Source organism: Carassius auratus, unplaced genomic scaffold (assembly GCF_003368295.1).
Source record: "Carassius auratus strain Wakin unplaced genomic scaffold, ASM336829v1 scaf_tig00215135, whole genome shotgun sequence".
Classification (NCBI taxonomy): Eukaryota; Metazoa; Chordata; class Actinopteri; order Cypriniformes; family Cyprinidae; genus Carassius; species Carassius auratus.
In genome coordinates this window covers 171,532-197,607 of record NW_020527948.1, presented here as the reverse complement: position 1 = coordinate 197,607, position 26,076 = coordinate 171,532, and the positions used below count along the sequence as shown (strand labels likewise).

At 41.5% G+C, this 26,076-nt stretch overlaps 1 protein-coding gene across 2 annotated transcripts; it reads left to right on the top strand.

Moving 5' to 3' along the window:
* The first annotated feature begins 24,677 nt into the window (after nt 1–24,677).
* On the top strand, nt 24,678–25,770 carry LOC113093770 (uncharacterized). Of its 2 annotated transcripts, none has more exons than XM_026259334.1 (4): nt 24,678–24,780; nt 24,867–25,081; nt 25,221–25,260; nt 25,463–25,770. In XM_026259334.1, exons 1-4 carry the CDS (start codon nt 24,708–24,710, stop codon nt 25,621–25,623), a joined length of 489 nt encoding a protein of 162 aa, XP_026115119.1. In that variant the 5' UTR covers nt 24,678–24,707; the 3' UTR covers nt 25,624–25,770. The 2 variants fall into 2 exon arrangements, with proteins under 2 accessions (XP_026115119.1, XP_026115118.1); XM_026259333.1 differs by having other exon boundaries at nt 24,685–24,780; nt 25,221–25,380; nt 25,463–25,768.
* Nucleotides 25,771–26,076: the final 306 nt, after the last annotated feature.

The window sequence follows — 26,076 nt, the reverse complement described above, 5'->3', positions numbered from 1 at the left end:
CCCATGCTGGTGCTGGCAATATCATCTCCCCGTGCTGCAGATTCTGGCTCTCTCGCTGGTTCTGACCCTTCCTCTACTCTCACTGTTTTAGAACAGTCTGAATCCTAGAACAGAAAACAAAACAAAATAAAGACTTTTAAATTAACTATTTAGACTGATCATGTGGCTGATTATACAGTAAATTGGTGATCCAGTTGTGCTCATCTGATGAAAAGTCACACACACCTCCAAAACCATTGACAAAAGCTTGACACCACCATGAAGCTGTACATCTGACTGACCCTGGTGGTCTCCCTGTCCCTCAGTACTTCCTGTCTCCTTTGTCTGTGGCACCATTACATTATTTCCATAAGCACCCATTCTTATAAAGATGCTTTACATTAATTAAGCCCAAATTCTGATGCAAATAACTTTAAATTGTTTACAAACTTTTTGTACTTACTTGTTATTTGTTGCACTGAAAAAAAAATATATTATGTCCTTTTTTCTTTTTTCTGACCAACAACACAAAGCCAAAGTTGTTTAAATGTGACCCTAGACCACGAAACGATTCTTAAAGGGATAGTTCACTTTCAAATTAAATTTTGGTATATTTTAGTTTACCTCAGGGACAAGCAAGATGTAGGTGTCTTTGTTTCCGCAGTAGTTTCCATTTTAATATTTTTAGGTCAAACCGTTCTTGTCTGTGACTCATATAATGGAGGTCTATGGTCACCACCTCAAAGAGCATACACACAGAAGTCCAAATTAAACAATTCCCCATCGTACACATTGATGTGGCCTTTTATTCCTAGAAATTCTTCTGCTGATTTAGCTATTATTTTGATTTTTTCTGTCTTTCTGTCCGTCTGTGCCAAGCAGTTTATCACCTCAACCATAAACAACACAAATTCATTTTTTCCCATAACTAACAAATCGTCCTTTGCCTCAATTGTCTCATACTTCCCACAAGACCAATAATTTTCTTATTTTCTTTGAGATCTGGTTTATAGGCTTCCTTTTCCTTAGACACTTTCTTTACAGCTTCTCCGTAAGTTATTCCTTGCAGCGATCTCACTCGCTGCACCTCCATTGCCCTCTTGCTTGCTTCACATCCTGGGTAGACTGAACTGTGCTCCCCTCCACAGTTACAGCATTTCAGCTTTACTCCTTCTCCACATTCCCCATACTCATGCTCGTCTGAACATCTACCACGTCTTTGTTTACCCTTACACACTGCTCCTACATGGTCATATCTTTGGCACTTAAAACATCTCAGTGGGGGAAAGGGATGTATGGCCTGAACTCATAGCTCATCTAGCCTATATATAACTTATTTGGAAGTTTTGCTTCATCAAACTTAATCATTACAGGCTGGCTATTGCATTTCTCCCCATTTCTGTTTGTTCTAAAGCGTTTTACCTCCAGCACTTTTGCCCCAGTTAGAATGTCTCTGATTTGGTCTTCTGTGACATTTACCGGTATTCTTGTGATAACCCCTTGAATCAACGCTGTGTTTCCAGTCAAGATTCACTTTATTCTCTTGCCATCTATTCTGTTCAGTTCTATGGCTTTCTATTGTTGCGTTTTATTCCTACAAAAAAAAAAAAAAAAAAAAAAAAATCAGCAGCACTCCACTTAATATAGCTGAAGATCTTTGCCTGAACCTGACGGGACTCGATGGGACCCGATGGGTTCGGGCTTAATATTATTTTATGTGGGCTTGGGCGTATAAATGACTTATTCTTGACAAAAGGCTGTGTGTGTGCGCACATTTGAATAAATGTCGGGCTATAAACGGGTTCGGGGTTTTAAAAAACTGTCAATCAAAATGTACCTGTCGGGCTCAGGTCCTGTCGAACCTAGCTTTTAAGGCCCGATTACAGCTCTACTTCTTAATACTTTTGCATTTTTAACCTCACCTAACAATTTATTTATCGACTTTGTTAACTGAATCAGATTCCACTCATGATGACCCCTCAGTTTCATGATCACTTTATATTCTTCATCTTGTTGTTTATTTGCTATTGTCATACTTTGTTCACTATCTGTTTCATCTATATTAGATGCTGCTTTACATATATCTTAACTGCATTACATTCCAAACACTCCAATCTCTCCTGCCTTTTTCTTCAAATCCCATCTCACTTCCTGTACCCTCACTTCCTTCCACCATCTCCTGCCCAGTCACAGGCTGAATCAGAAAACTAAAAAATGCTGCCTTCGGAGGTTGCATTCCAAGGTAGGAAGGCATCAAGGCTCGTCCGAAATCAATGTCAGCTTCATTTCCTGTCTCCTGAGATGCCTTCATCTGGCCGGTTTTTGAAGGCAGCATAGATATATCCTTCACTGCCTTTGATATCCCACAATCCTATGCGTTCCATTCTGTGACAGTTAAGCCAAAAAATGGGTGGGAACCCAGGGCAGAACCAGGATCGTGAGCGGACACCGCCACCTCTGTGAACAGTGGACTCGACAGCGGCACCCGCCGTCACCTCGGGTGATTCGACAGCGGCACCCGCCGTTGCCTCGGGGGACTCATGAGCGGCACCCGCCGCCGCCTCCTCGAGGACTAGTCAGCAGCAACCGTGGACGAGTGAGTGGGGAACTCATGAGCGGACTCATGAGCGGCACCCACCGCCTCCTTGGGGGACTCGTGAGTGGCACCCGCCGCCTCCTCGGGGGGCTTGTGAGTGGCACCCACCCCGCCTTGGGGGACTCGACAGCGGCATCCACCACCTTGCGGGGAATATCCTGGGTCGGCACCCCCACCCTGATGGCTGAGCCAGGTTCACGTAGTCCTCCAGCATCTCGTTGGGGTGCCAGTATGGCATGAAAGATTTAAAGGGCTTGGCCAGTCCTCCCCAGAAGAAGACCATAATACAGGTCTTCTCTGTCGCCGACAACTGAGCCGCCCCCACGAAGTCCCAGGCATAGTCTTCGATGCATCGATGTCCCTGGCGGACATCGAGGAACCTCCCTGCTGGACCCATGTTTGCTGCATGGATTCTGTCATGGCGCCGTGGAAAGAAACAAGGTCAGGGTCCAGATGTAGGGAAGATTCACTTTAATAAGAATGAAACAAAAAGGCCAACACGGCAAAAACAAAACAGTATCTTGAAGCCACGAGTTACTTGAGGCCACGAGTTAGTATCTTGAGGCCACGAGTTAGTATCTTGAGGCCACGAGTTAGTATCTGGAGGCTACGAGTTAGTATCTTGAGGCCACGAGTTAGTATCTTGAGGCCACGAGTTAGTATCTGGAGGCTACGAGTTAGTATCTGGAGGCTACGAGTTAGTATCTGGAGGCCACGAGTTAGTATCTGGAGGCTACGAGTTAGTATCTTGAGGCCACGAGTTAGTATCTTGAGGCCACGAGTTAGTATCTGGAGGCTACGAGTTAGTATCTGGAGGCTACGAGTTAGTATCTGGAGGCCACGAGTTAGTATCTGGAGGCTACGAGTTAGTATCTGGAGGCCACGAGTTAGTATCTGGAGGCCACGAGTTAGTATCTGGAGGTCACAAGGTAGTAACTTGAGGCCACGAGATATATATATATTTTTTTTTGACAAAGTGGGACCAGAGGGGCTCCATATCAATGTCAGTTAATAAAACAAAAAAACTACAGTATAAACCATTACAAATTATGTGATGCTTTCAATGTGTTTTTTTTAATGTTTTTTTTTTTCAAAAGATGATTGAAATAAATGTATTATTATATGAACTAAATTACTTGAAGTCTACATAAAAAGAACATAATGCAAATTGTATACAACAATGAAAAAAATAAACCTAGTATATAGAAACCTGAAATAACCTGATGTAGGCAACCTGAACTGTTCGCTTTTTTTTCCCGTTTAGCTTATCCCAACTGCCTTTATCTTCTTGTCTTTAGCTAAATTTTGGTACTTCTACAACAGGAACGATTCTACAATGGGTTGCATTTGAGAGCTATTCAGTTAGAAAAAAAGAGTAAATGAAGTAGTAGCCTATAAGGTGATATATGATATGACACACAGACATTTAAAACATGGGTTTCTCAGTTTTTTTGTTTCAATCTATGAACTGAAGACATCCTAATTTAACTCTCACTAGTCATCTGATCAGAACCTCAAAGACAACCATGTATTCAACCATGAATACTTCATTTCCAAGTCAAGAAACTTTCAGTCAAAAACGTAGTATCCAATAAGTACACGCCACTGCTAGCCCCGCCCCCCCTGAGAGATTAACTATAACTTAATTACCTTAAATGTAAACTCTGGAACTGCATTTGTAAGTCCAGATCAGCGAAAGAAAGAGGAGGAAACAGTTAGCAAAACATGCAGTCTATTGATTAATGTCAATGATTAAGGAATATTTTTTTCTGATTCAAATACATTTTATTCAGTTTATATTTTCAAAAGCTTCTTGGAAAAAAAAAATACATTCATTTTTATAGGCACAAAAGTAATTCCAAATATATATCCTCTGCTCTGCTTTTATTTGTTAGATATACTGGAGAAAACAAGTCTGACCACCAGATGTCGCTAATGCGCACTGTGTTAAAAGCTTCGAGTATTTAATCTTTTTTTTTTTTTTTTTCTTTTTTTTGGCACAATTTGATGAAAGCCTCAAACGGTTCAGAAAGCCTCAGTTTCCTATCACTACCAAAAACAGGAAAAAAGATATTACTAAATTTAAACAGACACCCACTTCCCTACAACATCCTGACCTGCACGTTTGAATGTGAAGTTAGCAACAACAATGAGAACTGATGGCAAAGCTCTGTTGCTATAATACACAACTATGGAACGTAACAGTACATAAATGATACAATATATGGGATCAGGAAAAAATATTTTTAAAGATCCCTGTGCCGCATTCTATATTCACACACACATTACCCAAAACTGTGTTAAATACTTAATTTAATCTAGCAAATTTAAAGAATACTGACGTATATAAACACGGTAAAGCAGAGAACACAAAGAGCTCGCTAACATTACAGCAGCACTGTTTGCAAAAGAAAAAAACAGAGACTCACACACACACACACACACACACACAAAACGTTTTACAATCACACAGGACAATGCGATACGAATTGTGATGTTAAAAATGAAACCGTGGTTCAGAACAACACGCACAAATCATGGAAAGATAAAAAGAAAACATTTTCATTCTGCTACAACTAAGGCTCAAGCTAATTTTTGTTTGGTCTGGTTTCAGAGTTGGACTACTACACTGAAAAACGCTTTAGACAGTACATGTCTTCACAATGGAGTAATGCGGTGTTAAACATGTGGAAAAGAAACAAACACTATTCAACATAGACTAGAACCCAAAACTCTAATGTAACTGTGAGCTAGTTTCACATCATGTAGATTATCTCAGTAACCAAATCTCGGCTCACTTGCATTTTCTGGTGAAATGAAATATGGTGACAGCTGAAATGGGGGCCGATGCTAACCCTATTTTTCAGGCCTCAAGGTTTGGTGAAATATATGTTTTTTAAACCTTCAAATTTAAAAAACGATAAACTAGTGTGAATGAATACTGGTAAAGTGGGACACTTTCTGATAATTTATATTCTGCATACTTTTTTATTATGATCCAAATGTCTTAGCCACTCATATGATACTATTCTAAATAGCTTAGGAGCTCCACTATACTATAGACAATAAAAAAGAAAGAAACATTAAACACAGGATGGATGACTCTTCCTCAAACACACAATGACCCCAAACCACATTTTTCAAGGCGCTACTGTCAAACTGGGACACCTTTATTGGAAAACTGGGACACTTAAAACACATTCAGTTGTTATTCAAGTGTAGGCCTTATAAATTAAATACACAATAACAATATAAACAACAATATAAACAACAACAATAATATAAACATCACATTTTTTAAGAAGGGGTGCAGGTAAAGCAAATTCAACCCACCCCCTCCCTCGCCAACCCACAAGATTTTATATTGGGTTAAATTTATTTCATACAAATAAAAAAAAAAATAATAATAACCTTCATTAACAGAGAGAGCTGAGATTTTTTTTTATAAAAGTAACCCGCTCTGTCTAGTCTGTCGGTCTCTGTGTCCTCTATGCTTCGTGATTTTTCTGTGCGTGAGAAAATGGATGTGTGGCGTGAAAGTGTGTGAAAAGTGTTAATTGCATGTGTCTCACGTTGAATGCGTGAGAGCTGGCATAGTTTAAGTCAGTCTTTGTTGAAATATCTAGCTAAATAACTAAATGTATGAGGTTTTTACATATAAAAAGGTAACTCAATTCCTCCATTAGAATGACTTGAATGGCTGTCCCAGTTTGCCAGTAATACCCTGTCCCAATTTAACAATATGCTATTGGCAAACTGGGACAGTGTCAAAATCGCATAAAAAACCCCAAGAAGATTAATGTGAATGTGATTTTTAAAAATTCTGATTCACCATTACATCCTATAACAAATATGTAACAATTATAAATGATCCATGAGTTGTTTTACTTTTATAACCTTAACATTATTTACCGCAGAATGATATGTCATTTTACTTACCATCACGATTCACTGCAGGTTGTTGAATATGATGTGCCACACCCCGGAAGTGATGTCATAGCCACATAATTTTTTTTATTTTTTATCACATACTTGCTACTGATGAGCTCAGTGTTGATTTTTAGTAAAAAAAAAAAAAAAAACATATCCATGTAAAGATATAAATTATTAAGCTTAACTGTCCCACTTTACCCATTGTCCCACTTTACCAGTATTCACACTATATCAAATGTTCTTAAAAATTAAAACGTCGGACATGACAACTTTGTAAACATGTAATAACTAATATTTTAAACTAGATAAATGTTTAGATATTTTGTGAAAACAATAAAGATATACTACTATTTCATGGGGGCCCATGCTGTCGAAGACCGTAATTTCACACTGTGTTGTTTTAATAAAAGTAGATAAATTATAAAGACAGTCATGACAACATGCAGTTCGTCGTTTGTGTTTCCTGAATCAAACCTTTTAGTCTGACGAATACCTAAAACGTCTAAAACGTGTGCTTGTGCAGACCATCTAAAACGGAGTAAAACATGTCCCTTTCAATTAATTCTTTCTACATGTCATCTCTGGTTTATTTAACAGTGTTATGTTTAGAGACACAGGGAAAGGGAATAGTTCCTGTGGCATCCTTGACTTTTAATGTCTAACTTTAAGTGTAATAGACGGGTTTGTATTGTATGGCAGAACTCATTTTCAAGTTGAGGTAGTGGCTATTATGTGTCTTTGTGACACAGGTAGACCAGAAAAGGCTCTAAAGTGCTTCACAATCTCAGTTTAAACACTCTCTTGACAATCATTTAATCATCTTGTACTCTATTTTGTTCATGTTTTTGCCTGTTTGACCAAACTCTGAGAATAGTCTTTATCTAAAAAACAATGAAAACGTTACACGGCTGGTGGGCCAGATCAACATTAAAAGTTTTCACAATAGTTTAGAAGAGAGGATTTCACTATTAGGTATTTGTTATTCTGATACATATTTCTGTTGTGGAAACATATTTCCTGTATAAAAGTGTATGTCTATAACCTATTCAAGGGCGTTTAGTGCAATCTTATGGATCTTAAACATAATCACATTACAACAAGGTGACATAGTCCCTCTAGCAAATCTGCCAAAAAATGGACAAAGCAGAAAAATCTTAGCACACAGTAGATGCTAATGCTTCTGACCGAAGGGGAGTACACATAAGCCTACTCTTTAATGTCAAGCGGAAATGTTTAAACAAATGAGTACGACAAATAAAAATGTGAACATCGTCATCAGCTATATGAACAAGAGTTCTAGATGTAGGGGCGATATTTTTATGCTGTAGTTATGCTGTAAAAATTCCTATTAACAGGCACTGTATGTTTGACCACAGTCAGAGAAAACTCTTCATCAGAAAAATCGAGCATTGCGTTAGTTCAGTCAGGTCACGTGAGTCACGCTTGCATCAGCTGACAGTCAGCTGTTCCTGACGTGTACCAATCCAGTCTTGACGCCTATCTCCTGCGGTCTATTTAAATTCCCATTATTCAGTGTCTCTCCATCGCATTGCTGCTTGCAATTAACTCCCTCCTCCAACCCCAACTCCACCAACTGAACCTGTAATCTGATCTAATTTGTTCTTTCTTTACAGTGTCTTCATTGGAAGCAGTCTCCATGACATTTTGTTTACAACTCATGTAATTGAGAATTGTAATTTATGTATGCTTATGGTTCTGTTCTGTACCCCAGGGGGGTTTGTCTTGCTGCTTTCCCCGCTCTGTCCAAGCATGGCTGCATGGACAGGCGTGTGGAGTGTTGCCCAGAACATAACCATACCGCCAACACTAACTGTATGCAATTATAATTGTCATTAAATAAACTTGACGGAAGTGGTCCTGATTGAACTGCAAAACAACGTGTAAACAGATCAGTCAACTATCTCTAATTTTTCTTAAATGAATAGGATGTGCTCACCCTGCTCTCTTTCCCATGAAAGAATTAGCATGAATTTACAGGAGTCTTAAAACAAAAACGGCCAAACAAACAAAATGTGAATGGTTTCATCTGCTATCTGAACAAGATGACTTAATTTAGTGGACTAATAAAAAATACCATTTACAAATCAACATAAAACAATTTTTAACAATTGTATTCAGAATTTTATATGCATTGTAAACATTTGTTTTCTTGCTATACTCTCTTTCTTAGTGATTTGGTCACTTGAAAACGCTAAAGGTTATGGATCAAATGTATCTACACAAGAGTGTGGGAACTTTAACATGCTCCAACTTAAACAAGTTTGCAGCTTTCAGTGGAACCGTTTGATTTGTTTTGGTTGTAATAGTTTTAAGTGTAAAACAGCTAGACTTCATTTTTGTGTTGATGCTTCATGTGATCACACTTTTTGGACAGACACAAAGTTGCACTAAAAGAAATATCTTGAATAGAAAAACTGTAACTTAATATCTTAATGTTAATTTATTCCTATTATGATACCACACAAAGATCACCTAAAAACGTACAGTCCAACAAACAAATTGTGAACGGCCATCCAAAATCTTGGTATGGGTATATCTAGTTGCGTAAGAAAAATGTCATTTACAAAACATTGTGATTTTTAGATCTGAAACACCCTTGACATAATCTTTTGACAAGCAAAAATAGTCAAATAGTCATAGAGTTTTCTACTCGTTTGAGAAAAGCACTTGGGTGCATAAATTATATGAAGAAACAATGCTGGTCATCAGGTTATTTTAAAAAAAATGGAAGACAATAGACAGTATGCCTTGCTTTAGTGACACACAATGTGTAATGTTTGGTTATTTAAACATTTTTTAAGACAATAGACAATATGCCTTGCTTTAGTGACACACAATGTGCAATCTTTTAAACATGTTTAAAATGGTAAGTGTAATTATTTTACTGAGTTTAAGCTAAATGTATATTTGTTCATTTACAGTACACACACTATCTACAGGCTATATTAAAATGAAAACATTTCTTAAAAAACAACAAAAAGTAAAAACTTTTTTAAATCACTGCTTGTGGTTTTGTCTTGTCATGTCATGTACTTTGATTTATTTTAAGCAATATTGTTCAGCAATATTCATGTTACGGATCACTAAGGAGACAGAGGAGTAACAGATGAAGGTGTTTTATTTAAAGAAACAAGCAGAGGAGCAGGCAGTGAGGAGTGGATGGGCGTTGGGATCCGTGCCGGGAAGGTAGTGACATCGAGAAGGGTAGGTGAACCACACACACGCACTTGAGGGGAATCGGTATCTTTGGAGGCAATCCTTAGAGAGAAGGTAGAAGAGGAGTTGGTCCTTATAGTAAGCATACAGGAATGATCTTGTCGCTAACGTGACCGGACGATGACTGGGTTTGTGGCTTATATGGTGCAGCGCTGATGAGTGGATGATGAGAAGCAGGAGGTGATGACTAGTACTCAGGTGAGGGTGTGCGCTGTGATTGTGTGGAGGTGGAACCTGGCGTGTTTGTAACAGTACCACCCTCCCCAGGGCCCGCTCCTGAGGGCCGGGGACCCCGACGACGTGGTGGGCGTCCTCTTCCCCTGGGAGCTGGTCGTTTGGGGTGAATGGAGTGGAAGGTATCCAGCAAGGCGGGATCCAAGATGTCGTTGCATGGGACCCAGGAACGTTCCTCTGGACCGTATCCTTCCCAGTCCACTAGGTATTCCATCTGCCCACCACGCTGCCGGGAGTCCAGGATGTCCTTGACCGAATAGGCTGCGCCGTCATCTAGAAGGAGAGGAGGGGGGGCTTCTGTCTCGCCAGGTTCTGTGGAGGGAGAAACAGAGGGATGGTGAGGTTTCAGGAGTGATAGATGAAATGTGGGGTGAATCCGGTACTCAGGGGGAAGCTGGAGTTTATAGGTGACCGGATTGATCAGCTGGGTGAACGGGCCAATGGATCTGGGACTAAGCTTGCGGCAGGGTAGACGCAGGTGGATGTCCCGGGTAGACAGCCAGACCTTCTGATAATTGTAATTGATGATGAGCCGCGTCTCAGACCCTCTCGCTCTCCCGGAACCAGTAGTCGACTGCAGGAACATCAGAGGGCTCTCCTGACCAGGGGAATAGAGGTGGCTGGTAGCCGAGTATGCACTGGAAGGGTGTTAGTCCATTGGTGGATTGACGGAGGGAGTTCTGTGCGTACTCGGCCCACCCCAGGAATTGGTTCCAGGAGTCCTGGTGGCCATGACAGAAGGTACGGAGGAAGCGTCCGATCTCCTGGACCTTCCTCTCCATCTGCCCGTTTGACTGTGGGTGAAAGCCGGAGGACAGGCTGATGGCCACACCTAGGAAGGAGTGAAACGCTCTCCATACCCGGGAGATGAACTGGGGGCCCCGATCCGACACGATGTCTTCTGGGATGCCGAAGTACCTGAAGACATGGTTAAACATCAGTTCTGCCGTTTCCATGGCAGTGGGGAGGCCCTTCAGAGGAAGAAGACGACAAGCTTTAGAAAATCTATCCACAATTACTAGAATACATGTGTTATTGTCAGAGGGTGGAAGGTCCGTGATGAAATCCACCCCTAGGTGTGACCACGGGCGATTGGGACGGACAGAGGATGGAGTTTGCCAGATGGTAGATGGCGAGGACTCTTGGACATGGCGCAGCTGGTACATCCACTCACGTACCTTCTGACATCCGAGGCCATGTTGGGCCACCAGAAGCGTTCCCGTAGCAACGAGAGGGTTTCATTGACCCCCGGGTGACCAGTGCCAAGTGATGTATGGGTCGAGTGGATGAGTGGAGTGCGCCATGTCCTGGGGATATACTGGTGTCCTGGTGGGCAACCCGGCGGGGTGTTGTTAGGAGCTTCGGCAGGAGGAAGAGTCTCGACTGACCAGGTGATAGGGGCGACTATGACTTTGTCCTGGAGGATGGGTTCAGGGTTTTCTGACCTTTCTTCGGGTGTGTAACATCTGGATAGAGCATCGGCCTTTACGTTTTTTGTCCCTGGGCGGTAGGAGATTGAGAATTGGAAGCGGGTGAAGAATGACACCCAGCGGGCCTGTCTGGGGATGAGTCTCTTGGCTGCTCTAAGGTACTCCAGGTTCTTGTGGTCAGTGAGAACTTGAAACGGATGTTTGGCTCCCTCCAGCCAAATGTCTCCACTCCTCCAGGGCAAGCTTGATGGCGAGTAGCTCCCTATTCCCGATGTCATAGTTAACCTCCGCTGGGTTGAGTTTCCTGGAGAAAAAGGCAAATGGATGGAGGCGGATGGGAGTCCCCTGCTGCTGTGAAAGGACCGCTCCCACTCTGGTGGTTGAGGCGTCCACTTCCACTATGAATGGCAGTTCGGGGTTTGGATACACGAGGAGTGGGGCGGTCGTGAAGGCTTGCTTTAGAGCCTGGAAGGCTTCGGTGGCGGCAGGAGTCCAAGACAGGGATTTGGGCTTCTGGCGAAGGAGGTTGGTTAGAGGGCTGGTGATAGTACTAAAATTCTGAATGAATCGTCTATAAAAGTTGGCGAAGCCAAAGAATCGCTGCAGATGACTGGGTGCGTGTGTGTGGCTTATATGGTGCAGCGCTGATGAGTGGTTGATGAGGAGAAGGTGGTGATGACTAGTACTCAGGTGAGGGTGTGCGCTGTGATTGTGTGGAGGTGGAACCTGGCGTGTTTGTAACACATCATGGCCAACCATTATGGTTTTATTGTGCTTCATGAACTGAACTAAAGCATGATTCTGTGCATATAATATGAGGTGGATGTTGTAAAGCCATTAACACATGCACATAGATGATACTCGCATCCACTATCAGTTAGACCCCACAACCTCCTTCAAAGTCAGAAGTAAATTCAAGCAGAACTGAACCGTTTAGAGGCTTGAGATGGTCACGTGTCTGGATATCATCCCACCACCAAATAAACCACATTACCGTTAACAAACATACTAAAACATTATACTGGACACAGACTACATCACAGGAGGAAAACAAACAGGGGGAGAAGCTTTGGTCTCTGGTGTCTAGAAACCAATCCACCGAAGGTGTTGACATAAAACACAAACATGAAAGCCAAAGGCCCAGACAACCTCCTTTTCAGAGGTGGATGTAGACCAGTCATAGCCACACTGTAGGTGTCTAGGTATCAACATATACCATATAGATCAAACAAACATTGATCCTGTCAAGGTGTCAATACAGTCACTTTTACTCAGCCATTTTTTTTCCCAGGAAGAACCCAAACACATCATGATTGGAAGTGAGTAACAGGCCAGGAAGGAACTCCACAGAAACCCCCACAGCTCTGGTTACAGATGCAACCATCATATAACCAGTAATAAACACAACACAAGTCAAATCTGAGACATGTTTGATCTTTTGATTTACACACACCTCTGTCATATCAATCAAGGGTGACAGGACCCAGTGACATGGCAACCGCTGTGACAGACAGGCCATATAGTCATAAATCAATCCAAAATTACCATGTACACTTTTGATATATGACTACCTGTCAGTCAAAACTGACTGTACGCACATAAATCAGGCCATAAATCAGGGTCATAAATCATCAGATTGGAGACTAAGGATATGATAGTACTACTGACAGTTAACAGAAACTAATATTTGACATTCAACGGTAAAGTAAACTTCTAGACACCACACGTTTACATTAGTAACTGGCTATGTTAGTTTAAGTGAGGGCTAACAAGGGATTAAAAGTTAGATTATTGGTCAAAATTAAAGCCAATTGAAGTAGCCTTGAAGCACATAGAGGCATAAGTACAGCACTTATTAACTTATACACAATCTTTTTTGTTGTTGTTATTCAAAGTGCTATATAAATAAAGGTGACTTGACTTATTTAATGTCATATTAATCATATTAACTCATATTAATAGTCAATTAATAACAGATTTTTGGTCGAAAAAAAAAAACCTAAAACTATTTCTAACCTATTACTTAAATATTTTACATTTACCACTTTTTTTTAAACTTACTCTAACATGCATATTTCTTGGTCTTTAGGTAACCAAGCGCTTTTGTTACCTGGGGTCTTCAAACTTCACATACAGGTAAGAAAAACTTCAGAATAGATACAATTACATCTATAATTATTCCCAGGTAAGTAAAACATAGGTAAAATTGCAAACAGTAGTGTGGGCTCAATACAATTACATTTCTGATGAAGGTTTTTTGTACCGAACACCAATACAAGGCAGATATGATCAGCTTTCTGTCTCCTTCTCCTACTACTGTACTAATAGAAGCTTGATTCATATTGATGAATACAGCCTATTGGACAGTTAAATCTGAGATGTTGTGAGATGCTGGTGATAGTGTGAGATTTTGTACAGTACAGTGGTGTATGTATAGTAGGATCTTTTACAGCAATTGAATGGTTGAAATACAGAGGTTCTCAGATTTGTGCTACTGTCATCTGGCAGTGAATTTTGATCAGATTTTGCTTGTTGACAGGATCCGTCTGCCTATGTGGAGGAAAGGAGAGAAGTGGAACTGAGATGCCTGATTGAGTACATGGGGGAGAGAAAGGCAGACCTCATCAGTGTCCACCACGTATGTATTGGGTTTAAAGCTACTTGTCTATTTTTCTGTCTACATGTATTAATATTGTGATGATATGGTGTAATAAGTTTGTAATAATGTATCCTTTGAACCAGAAAAGACAACACTCATGCTACAGTAAATTATGATAGGATAAGAACCCACACTCTATGGCATTGTCATGGTAGACTTAGCTCTTTTTTTATCTTTTCTTTTTTATTATTACTGACTGTTAACATTATGCTGTTGTTGGCAGATATTAAAATAGATAAATACACAAGCCCTTCCCTCAGCTTACCTTGACTTACTAGACTCTGCATTTGACACTGAAGAAGATGGGGATGAACTTTTTGCCAAATTCTTAAACACCCTACAAGATTCTGGTTAGAAGCCATCATTATACTTACAGCGGTTGCAGACAGTCCTTACAAAGGGAATAAAGCGAGGCGGTGTTTCTTCTAAAGAAGCTGAAAAGCAGCTGCTTAAACAGTTTTGTTGAGGTTGCTGGGACAATGTGTTGATTACAGGCCTCGAACTTAATCACGGAACTGCAGAGCCAATTCACAAAAATAATGTGAAACAGAATCGTCAAGGAAGTGCTAATGGAATGAAGAATGAATCTTCCCACAAACCCTTTTCAAAGGGTCCACCTCACACAGCATCTAAGAGGGCACTGGACAGACCAAGGCCTGGCTATTGTTTCCATTGTGGTGAGGATGGTCACATTGCTTTGGCATATAATGACGAGGCGAACCCTTCACTTGTAGCAAGCAAGAGGAGGCAGTTAAGGGAAAGACAACAATTATGGGACAGCCAGTACAGTTCTGATTCTTTAAACGAGAAGTTTAAATACAAAGTCCTGCTTTGTTCATATACCGAAAGGGCTGATTGGTGTCAAGTACACAGCACAAGTGTGTGTTGAGGGAAAAAGGTTGCCACTGTCTTCTTGATACTGGGTCTCAAGTGACCACAATTTCTCAGTCTTTCCATGAACAGAATTTCCCAGACTTGAGCATAAGTTCCCTGGACAATCTTCTGGAAGTGGAGGCTGCAAAAGGCCTAACCGTTCCGTACTTGGGATATGTGGAGGTGAACATATCCTTTCCTAAAGACTTTCTGGGATCAGAAGTTGAGGTGACAACTCTTGCATTAGTTATTCCAGACACAATCACCACTACTCAACCCAGTGTATTAATAGGCACACATACTCTGGATTAGGCCTATTAGAAATACTTTGACTCCAACCTTTCAAATTCTGAACCACTGCTGTATGGGTATAGAGCAGATTTAAAGACAATTGAACACCAACATAAGCAGAAAGGGAATAGTAACATTGGATGTGTGAGGCTGCTCGGGGACATTAGAGCTGTCGTTCCTGCCGGACAGAGTATTGTCATTGAAGGAGCTGTAAATGTCAAAAGCCAATGGTCACCAGCCGTGTGCTTGCCTTTCCTCAAATACCATCGCGAAAAGTACCAGTGGTAATGAGAAATGAGACAGAGCATGACATCATTATACCAAGGTAGAGTATCATTGCAGAAATCCATGCTCTTAAGCAAGTTGTGTTAAATGATCATACACAAGCAAAAACGGTACCACCAGATCAGATTTCAAACAAGTAAGATTTGCATTTTGATTTTGGGAATTCTCCAGTCCCAAAGAATGGGAGAAGAGAATTGTTAAGAAGCTGTCTGCAATGCCTGAAGTATTCGCATTACACAACCTTGATTTTGGCCAAACAAACAAAGTAAAGCATTGCATAAAACTCCACAATGAGACTCCTTTCAAGCCAAAAGCAAGACCTATACACCCAAATTACTTGGAGACTGTCCAAAGACATTTGGAGAAGTTACTTGAAACTGGGGTAATCCGTGAATCTGAATCTTCATTTTCCACGGCCATTGTGGTAGTTAGGAAGAAGAATGGGGACGTCAGGCTCTGTATTGACTACAGAAAGCTGAATCTACAGACAATAAAAGATGCCTATGCCTTACCAAACCTAGAAGAAAGCTTCTCAGCACTCAGAGGCTCCAAATGGTTTTCTGTTTTAGATCTCAAGTCTGGCTATTATCAAATAGAGATGGAGGAATCAGACAAACATAAGACAGCCTTTTTGTGCCCACTAGGATTTTTTTAGTTCAATTTGATTGACTGCAAGAACTGATGGACTGTCAAAAAGCCTTCGAGACACTGATCAACAAGCTGACAATTGCCCCAGTGCTGGGTTTTGCTGACCCAGGCCTAACGTATGTAATACATACAGATGCAAGCACCACTCTATTGGGAGCGGCACTCTACCAAAAGCAGGATGGTAACATGAGTGTAATCGCCTTTGCAAGTTGTGCCTTAACAAAGAGTGAAGCTCGTTATCCTGCTCACAAGCTTGAATTTTAAGCCCTCAAGTGGGCTGTCACAGAAAATTTTGGTCACTGTCTCTATGGCAATACTTTCACTGTGGTCACGGATAGCAATCCTTTAACATACCTGTTAACATCCGCCAAACTTGATGCAACAGGCTATCGATGGTCATCTGCCCTTGCAACTTTTTCTCTTAAGCTCCAGTATCGACCAGGAAAGTGTAACCTGGATGCTGATGGTCTTTTCAAGGCATCCTCATGATGGCCTGATGAATGACTATGTATCTTTGAAGGAGCAGGAACTTATTCACCAGTTTGCTTTGCACCACCTGCCTGAGGTTGAGAACTCTGATTTTGTTTCCCAAGATGTAATTCTAGCCATTTGTGACAAACATCTGGTATGCCAAACTTTGGATGGTGAAAGTGTTCCTCTGGTTGAGTCCCTGTCAATGTTTTCAGAAGCTGTACCAGACAGTTTTGAATATTGTGATGGGTTTCCTGTTGTTCCTAGTGTGTCTGAAGATGAGCTTAAGGAAAAATAGAGAGCAGACCCTGCAATACGAGAAGTTATACATCCGTTAGAATCTGTTGACTCTTCGCCTCCAACAGTGAGAAAAGAGTTACCAGAGTTACCATTTCTGTTGCGTGAATGGAAGAAGTTAGAGCTGAAAAATGGGATTCTTTATAGAAAGAAAACCATTGGTGAAGAAATTCTGTATCTGTATCAGATGGTCCTTCCAGATGAGTTCAGAAATGTGGTTCTGAATAGTCTACATGATGGTATGGGACATCTAGGATTAGATCAAACCCTGGATCTTGCCAGAACTTGGTTCTATTGGCCCAAAATGGCAAATGACATTGGACACAAGATAAATACTTGCAGTTGATGTGTGTGTGTCACAAAGTTTTGCCAGAAAGAGCTGCTCCATTAGTTAACATCCAAGTCTCCAGACCACTCTAATTAGTCTGTATGGACTTCCTTTCGTTGGAGCCTGATTCAAGCAAAACACAAAGGCCATCCTGGTGATTAATGATTTCTTCACAAAATATGCGGTAGCCATTCCTACTCAAAACCAGAAAGCCAGGACTGTAGCAAAGTTTCTCTGGGAAAATTTCATTGTTCACTATGGTATTCCTGAAAGATTGCACAGTGATCAAGGCCCAGATTTTGAATCCAAAACTATTAAAGAGCTTTGTGAAATTTCTGGGATTCATAAGTTTTGAACTACACCATATCACCCTAGAGGAAATCCTGTTGAACAGTTTAACCGTACACTCTTAAGCATGCTTGGCACCCTTAAGGACCATGAAAAGAGACCTTAGCGTGATTTTGTCATGCCAGTTGTACATGCCTACACTTGTACAAAGCAGGAAACAACTGGATTTACATCATATGAATTGATGTTTGGGCATCAGCCTAGATTGCCAGTAGACCTTGCCTTCAATGTACCTGTGAGACAGAGTCATCAAAAATCTCATTCTGAGTATGTCCAAACTCTCAAAACACATCTTCAGGAGAGTTACCAGTTAGTTAGTAGGAATGCTGCCAAAACACCTGACAGAAACAAGCAGAGATATCACAAAAGAGTATCAGAATCTGTTTTGGAGATTGGTGATTGTGTCCTGGTCAGAAATGTGAAGTTGAGAGGTAAACACAAACTGGCAGATACGTGGGAGTCTGTGGTGTATATCGTTGTAAGTCGTACTGGGGAACTCCCTGTCTACTCTGTCAAACCGGAAAACAAAGACGGTCCCTTATGAACTTTACACAGAGACCTCCTGTTGCCCTGTGGGTTTTTTTTTTGTCACCTGTTGAAGAGAGTCACCCTCAGTCTAAAATTTGCAAACGGCCAGCAACGCAACAAAACCCAGAGGTAAACAACCAAGGAGATTAAGAGAGTTATCTGAGCAATGATGACGATGAGGAATGGTTGACACACATTGCTGGACAACCTCAAATGACAGACACCATGAAATTCCTACAGAAGTTGTCACGCTGTCTAGTCTCTGTTTCCCTGGGTGTCCACTAGTGGGCTCACTTCCCCTTAGGCACTTCACCGTAGGCACTAGAATTCCTCTTGTCTTGTCCTGTGATCACAGTAATTGCAGTAAGTGCAGTCACTTTATTGTCATTAGCCTCCCTATAAATACCAGTCTTTTCCTGTTGTTTGTATGGAGTCCTTACCCTTCGTGTATCCAGCATTCTCGTTCCCCAATATTCTTCCTGTTCTGCCCGTCCTCCGAGTCCTCTCGTTGAGATTCTTCCTGTTCTGCTCGTCCTCCGAGTCCTCTCGTTTTCCGAATTCCCTTTCCTGTCCCTTTCCTTTGTTTGTTTATTTTGGACTGTCTATTTGGCTTTGACCTTGGATTGTTTTTGACTACGATTTGGATTAACCATCAATAAAGACCATGATGCCGCAGGTCCAGCAACACTGCACAAGATGGCCATCAGCCCAGCGCCACGAAACAAAATGGACGCCAGCACAGCGCCACAGCACAAAGTGGTCATCAGCCTAGTGCCACGATGCAAGATGGCCGCCAGCTCAGCGCCGCTGCGCAGAATGGCCGCCGACCCAGTGCCATTGCACAGTATGGCCACCAACCCAGCACCACGAGGCAAGATGGGAGCCAGCCCAACAGCACAGGATGGCCACCAGCCCAGCGCCACTAGGCAAGATGGATGCCAGCCCAGCGCCACAGCAGAAGATGGCCTCCAGCCCAGAGCCACTGCGCAGAATGGCCGCCGGCCCCGCACCACTGCCCATGATGGCCGCAGGTCCAGCGACACTGCACAAGATGGCCGTCAGCCCAGTGCCACAAGGCAAGATGGACGCCAGCACAGCGCCACAGCACAAAGTGGTCATCAGCCCAGCGCCGCGATGCAAGATGGCCGCCAGATCAGCGCCAAAGCCCAAGATGGCCGCTGAGACATTTTTGGATTATTTCTCCATGCTGTCAAAAATCCTAGAGATTCCCAGGAGTGTTCACGTCATGTCTGCTGATCCAGAGACTGTTCACATCACGTCTGCTGAGCCAGCACCACAGTACAAGATGGTCACCAACCCAGCCCCAATGCACAAGGTGGCTGCCAGCCCGGCCACTACAGAGGATGTCAGCTATAGTGGGCATTCCTGAGTTGAGTCAGGTTCTCATTGACCCTCCAGAGTTGAGTCATGTTCCAGTTGACTATCCAGAGTCAAGTCAGGTTCCAGTTGACCATCCAGAGTCAGGGCTAGTCACCATTGACCTTCCAGAGTCAGGTGCTCGTGGACCTTCCAGAGTCAAGTCAGGTGCTCATGGACCCTACAGAGTCGAGTCATGTGCTCGTGGACCCTCCAGAGTCAGGGTTAGTCACCGTTGACCTTCCAGAGTCAGGGTTAGTCACCGTTGACCTTCCAGAATCAGGGCTAGTCACCATTGACCTTCCAGAGTCAGGACTAGTCACGATTGACCTTCCAGAATCAGGGCTAGTTACCTTGGAATTTCCAGAGTCAAGGCTAGTCACTGTTGACCTTCCAGAGTCAAGTCAAGTCACTGGTGATCATCAAGGACAGAGCCAAGTCACTGGTGATCTTCAAGGACAGAGTCAAGTCACTGGTGATCTTCAAGGACAGAGTCAAGTCACCGGTGATCTTCAAGGACAGAGTCAAGTCACCGGTGATCTTCAGGGACAGAGTCCAGTCAACGGTGATCTTCAAGGACCGAGTCAAGTCACCGGGGTTCTTCATGGGAAAATTCAAGTCACCAGTGATCTTTATGAGCAAAGGCAAGTCACCATTGATCTTCATGAACAAGGAAACACCATGGAACTACCAGAGCCTCTCCATGTCTCTGATGAAATACCAGAGCCTCCCCACTTTTCTGCTGAACTATCATAGCCTCTCCACGTCTCTGATGAGCTACCAGAGTCTCTCCACATATCTGCTGATCTATCAGAGTCTCTCCTCACCTCTGCGGAACTTCCAGAGCCTCGTCACGTCTCAGTTGAACTCTCTGAGCACCCGACTGATCCTGTTGTGGCCACAGAGGCTACCCTTAATTTGTTCATGTTTTTTGTTTCAGACTTGCCCAATCAGACTTGTCCTCCTGTTTATTCGGCTACATGGATGTGGTGGTCTTCTGCTCCGCCCTGGTGGGCATCACGTTATGTCCTTCTTGGACTTGTGTTTTTGTGTTTTTTTTTTTTTTTTGTTCTTCTGTCTGTTTTCCTCCTATGGACCTGGCCCTCTGTCCCTCCCCCTGATCCTCCGCCGGTCCACCTTCCTCCTGGACTCATTGTTTTGTGTTGTACTTCTCTTGTCTCTGTTTCCCCATTTTACCTGGTCGTCTTGTCTCTGTTTGCCCAATTAACCTGGTCCTCTTGTCTCTGTTTTTCCCATTTTACTTGGCCCTCCGTCCCTCCCCCTGGTCCTCCGCCGCTCCACCTCCCTCCTGGTCTCTTTGTGTCTTTGGTCTTTCCTTGGGTTCGGGTGGAGCATCTGGCAGCTGCTCCGTGGAGAAGGTGGTAATGTCATGCTGTCTAGTCTCTGTTTCCCTGGGTGTCCACTAGTGGGCTCACTTCCCCTTAGGCGCTTCACTGTAGGCACTAGAATTCCTCTAGTCTTGTCCTGTCATCACAGTAATTGCACTCCTGTTAATTGCACCAGGTGCAGTCACTTTATTGTCATTAGCCTCCCTATCCCAGTCAACACGTGAGATCATGCGATGATCACAGTGACATCACACAATCCTCATACTGTGATCCTCAGCATGTGTTTAAAGCGTGAGCTCAAGGTGAGTTCATCTGATCCTCATACTGTGATCCTCAGCATGTGTGTAAAGCGTGAGCTCAAGGTGAGTTCATCTGATCCTCATACTGTGATCCTCAGCATGTGTGTAATGCGTGAGCTCAAGGCGAGTTCATCTGATCTTCATACTGTGTTCCTCAGCATGTGTGTAAAGCGTGAGCTCAAGGTGAGTTCATCTGATCCTCATACTGTTATCCTCAGCATGTGTGTAAAGCGTGAGCTCAAGGTGAGTTCATCTGATCCTCATACTGTGATCCTCAGCATGTGTGTAAAGCATGAGCTCAAGGTGAGTTCATCTGATCCTCATACTGTGATCCTCAGCATGTGTGTAAAGCGTGAGCTCATTGTGAATGCTTCACACTCCGGTCCAGTTGGTGGTGGTAAATGCACCATCTAAGCTGGTCTTCCAACCACCATAAAACATGTAAAGAAGAAGAAAAAGTTGTGCATGGTATTGTTACACCGCATAAATGGTGAGTGGCCTATTTACATACTTTTAGATGTGCAATGTGGTCTGGTCTTTTTTTTTTTTTTAGCAGAGTACTACTCACACATGCTACATGTGCACCAGCCATTTTACCTTCAGTAATCACACCAAAATTGCTAGCTGCAGCTAGTTTGCATATCAGTATTTGTGAATTGTTAGGCCTGTTATGTCAGATCATTACAACATTACTAACTTTATATTTCAATATATTAATTCTTTTTTATTTATACTTATATTTAAATAATTAACAAGCACTGTAAAACAACAGTAAGCAAGAATGCTGCACTGGTGGAATAGCGTAAACTATCATTGCTCTTTGGATAAAAAGATGAAGTACGCCTACTCTTAGACACTCATATTAAAGATAAAAAGCCTTATTTCACCACGCTATATGACTAGTTTTTTAACAACAACTTCTATCTGCGGAACTGTAGCTGTTTTATGTTAAAAGCTTCAATGTCACTTCCCATTTACCAAAACTCAAAGTGACTGAGATTCATCCTCTTATTAACATAACAAGCAACTTTACCCAGACATCAGATGCAACACTACATCATTAAGAATGTAAAGTGTAGATCTACAAAAGTCTAGTTTAAAGTACTTTATGATACACACTTTCTTTAGGATACACAACAATTGTCCAAAGAAGACTTCTTAAACAATTATCAAATACAGTAATCAGTGAAAGTGGCTAAGGTTGTCTTCTCAAACTAAAAAAAATTGTAAAAGATTTATGTGTTTCATATAATGTTTTACTAATACAGAAGTTCTTTTTGGCCTGTTAGGATTTGGAAACAAAAATTAAGGCATTGAAAAGACAGCAAAAAAAGGCTCGTAGAAAATCAAAAAAGATCATTTTGGCTGTTCAGAAAAAAAAATGAAAACACTTCTGATAGTGAACACTCCTCCAGAGAACTTGAATCAGACTACTCATCAGACGACTCAGGAAATATGCTGAATGTTGTGGAGCAGCATCAAAATGAAGACTTGCAAGAACAGTATGATTCAGAATCACAACAGAATACCATAATTAATATGCAAGATCAAGTGCTATGGTATGAAATTGATAGACTAAATGATTCCATGGATGTTACCAGTGAAAGTAACTCAGAGCTAGCTTTGTCTCTGGAGAAAAAGCTGTCTGAGTGGGCAATAAAATTCAACATCTCCATGACCTCTCTCACTCATTTGCTTAAGATTTTGAAGGAACATGACATTGATGTTCCAACAGACGGACGAACACTATTGAAAACACCTCGTTCTGGCAGTTTGAGAATAACAGAAAAATCAGGTACATTTTAACTTTGAAAATTCTCATTGCACTCATTTGGCAATATTATTCAGAAATTTCACTGAACTGTAAAATCTTGTTTTTGATAGGTGGCAAATACACATATTTTGGATTAAAGGAAGGTCTTACACATACTCTGTCTGAGCAAGACACTTCAAAATACGACCACTTTGAGATTTCTTTGAATATTGATAGCCTACCCATTTTCAAGTCCAAAAACCTCACAATGTGGCCGCTTCAGTATGCTGTCATCAACGGTGATGAAGTGAAAAACAGTCCTTTCGTTGTTGCTCTGTTTTCTGGAGCAAAGAAACCAAGTGATTTGGAGTTTTTGAGGGATTTATGGAGGAGCTGCAAGAACTGATGGAAAAAGGCTTTAAAGGGAAGAGAATTGTCCTCAAAAACATCAAATGTGATGCACCAGCACGAGCCCTCATCAAAGGAATAGTTCAGTTTAATGGCCGCTATGGCTGTGACTTTTGTGATGTAAAGGGAGTTCATGAGAGCAAAATGCTTTTTTTGTATAAAGGAAATCTCAGAACCAATGAGTCATTTAGACAGAAGACAAATCCTGAACATCACAAAACAGATAGCATTCTTTTGAATCTGGACATTGATATGATCAGGCAGTTCCCAATAGATCCCATGCATTGTGTAGATCTAGGAGTGACTGAGCGAATGTTGATGCTGTGGAAAGAAGGACCTTTGGCCCATAGATTATCAGCTGGACATTTTAGCACCATTACTTATTTTCATCAAGCTGTCCGACATCACATACCTCCTGAATTCAATAGGAAACCAAGGGGGTTAGATGAACTGAAGCACTGGAAAGCAACTGAATTCGGAACATTTTTGCTTTATACTGGACCAGTGATTTTGAAATATGTTCTCGATAAGGAGAAGTATATTCACTTCCTTTCACTTAGTATTGGAATGCGCATCTTGTACAGTGAAAACCTAATGGAGCATCGTGATTATGCAGATGAGCTGTTAACATATTTTGTTGAAAAAGGTAGCAGCCTGTATAGCATGAGTTTCATCTCATATAATGTGCATTGCTTGCTACATCTCACTGATGTTGCAAATTACAACAGATCATTACACTATTGTTCAGCGTACAAGTTTGAGAACAATATGGGTCAAATCAAGAGGTTTATCCGCGGTTCAAGTGATCCACTGATTCAAGTAGCTAACAGATTGGCAGAGAGGCAAGCAATATCAAGTTCTAAGAAATCAAATGTTACCTCTGGTACGCCAAAGACAAAAGAATGTTACAGAATGACCAATGATAGCTACTGCCTTATACATGGAGTTCAAGAAAATCTGATTTTTTGTGAGGTTTTTTGCAGAATGGAACCTTTGTACACTAAGCCATGTGACTCCAGAATAATTGGCATATTCAAAGGATTTCGGAATCACACTAAAATGTTACATACTGACACCACTCAACTGAGACATAAAGCAATCATGATACCTTTGTCATTGTTTGATAAAGATGAATACAATGCGGTAGCGCTTATACCGCTCATGCATTCAGTTTGATTAGTTAGTCAAGTAAGTCAGTAAGGCAGGGTTTTTGCCTTTTTTATTGCATGTTATCCTGATTTTGATCCAAAGACTATGAATTGTGTGTGTGTGTGTGTGTGTGTGTGTGTGTGTGTGTGTGTGTGTGTGTGTGCGTGCGTGCGTGTGTGTGTTTTTTTTTTTTTTACATTGTACCAAATGTCCCCACAATTAAAGTGAACCACCTATGTATGTAATTTTGATAACAGGGAAGGAACCAAAGGAAACAAAATGCAAAGTCACCATGGAGAAATTGTTTGGTATGTGATATATCAATTAGACATTATTTATTTATACAGACATAACATCCTTTGCTATATAACAATCTAACTTTACAATTTTTCAGAAATGAATACTAAGATACTCCAACAAATTCAAATGCTGGAACAGAGACAAGCTGTCATCATGAATGACTTGGCCAAAGTTAAGTCTGTTCTCATGAAGCGGGCAGAAGAAGATGCCCATGAGGAACTTTTTAAACAACAACAGTGCTCCAGCTTTGAAATGTTTGAAGCCTTCTGTCAGAGGCTTGAAGAAGACAAAAATTATCGAGAGCTTTATGTTAGTACTACTATATAAATTTTGCGTTTATTTTTACAACAAAGCCACTGTTTTATTTTTTTGCAGCAGATACCATGTAAAAGAAATGTTGAAGCCTGGTATATTTTAATCATGACAATATTATGTATGTTTTTGTCAGGTACACTATCTCATCCATACTCACGGCAGCTCCAATATAGGTGAGATGGTGAGACAGGCTTTAAAAAGCATAGCGTCAGACAATGTTCTCTGTCTGTATAACAGAACGGGGAAAGATGGGAAGAAGGTGTTGCCACCTGTGCTCCTGACATGTTTGAAAAGTAAGTGTTTAAGTTTTGGTTTGTGCATCTGGATGCTGCTATAGAAATTGTAATGTTAACACCTTGCTCTTTGTGTTTTTAGAATGTGTCAGGTCTTTTCACAAACAAAATGAAATAGAGGTGAAGAAGCTAAAAGTAACCACCAGAACAACACCAGACGCGGAATGTATTCGCCAAGTAGAAATTTTTTTGTCCAACACCAACACCAGGCTGAAAAGGAAACCAAATAAAGGAAAAATCTGACTTTTTGTTTGATTGTTTTGATTGATGGAAATAAAGAATGTGGGTGTAAAAGTTTGAGTTAACTGAGTCATTTTAGATATCAGTGAACTAACAGAATTATTGCATAGTGGTGTTATATGGTGATCTCACAGTATGAGCACACAGTGACCACAGTATGAGCATACAGTGTTCACAGTATGAGCACACGGTGACTACAGTATGAGCACACGGTGAGTGCACAGTGACATCACAGTGACCAGAGTATGAGCGCACAGTGATCACAGTATGAGCACACAGTGACCAGAGTATGAGCACACAGTGATCACAGTATGAGCACACAGTGACCACAGTATGAGCACACAGTGATCACAGTATGAGCACACAGTGACCACAGTATGAGCACACAGTGACTACAGTATGAGCACACGGTGAGTGCGCGGGACATCACAGTGACCACAGTATGAGCACACAGTG

Bases quoted from the DNA above. Each gene is read 5' to 3' on its own strand.
- LOC113093770 (XM_026259333.1), top strand. From the start codon at position 24,708: ATGTATGTAATTTTGATAACAGGGAAGGAACCAAAGGAAACAAAATGC. The intron at 25,082-25,220 runs GTTAGTACTACT...TGTTTTTGTCAG, and splicing joins AAAATTATCGAGAGCTTTAT to GTACACTATCTCATCCATAC. The intron at 25,381-25,462 runs GTAAGTGTTTAA...TTGTGTTTTTAG, and splicing joins GCTCCTGACATGTTTGAAAA to AATGTGTCAGGTCTTTTCAC.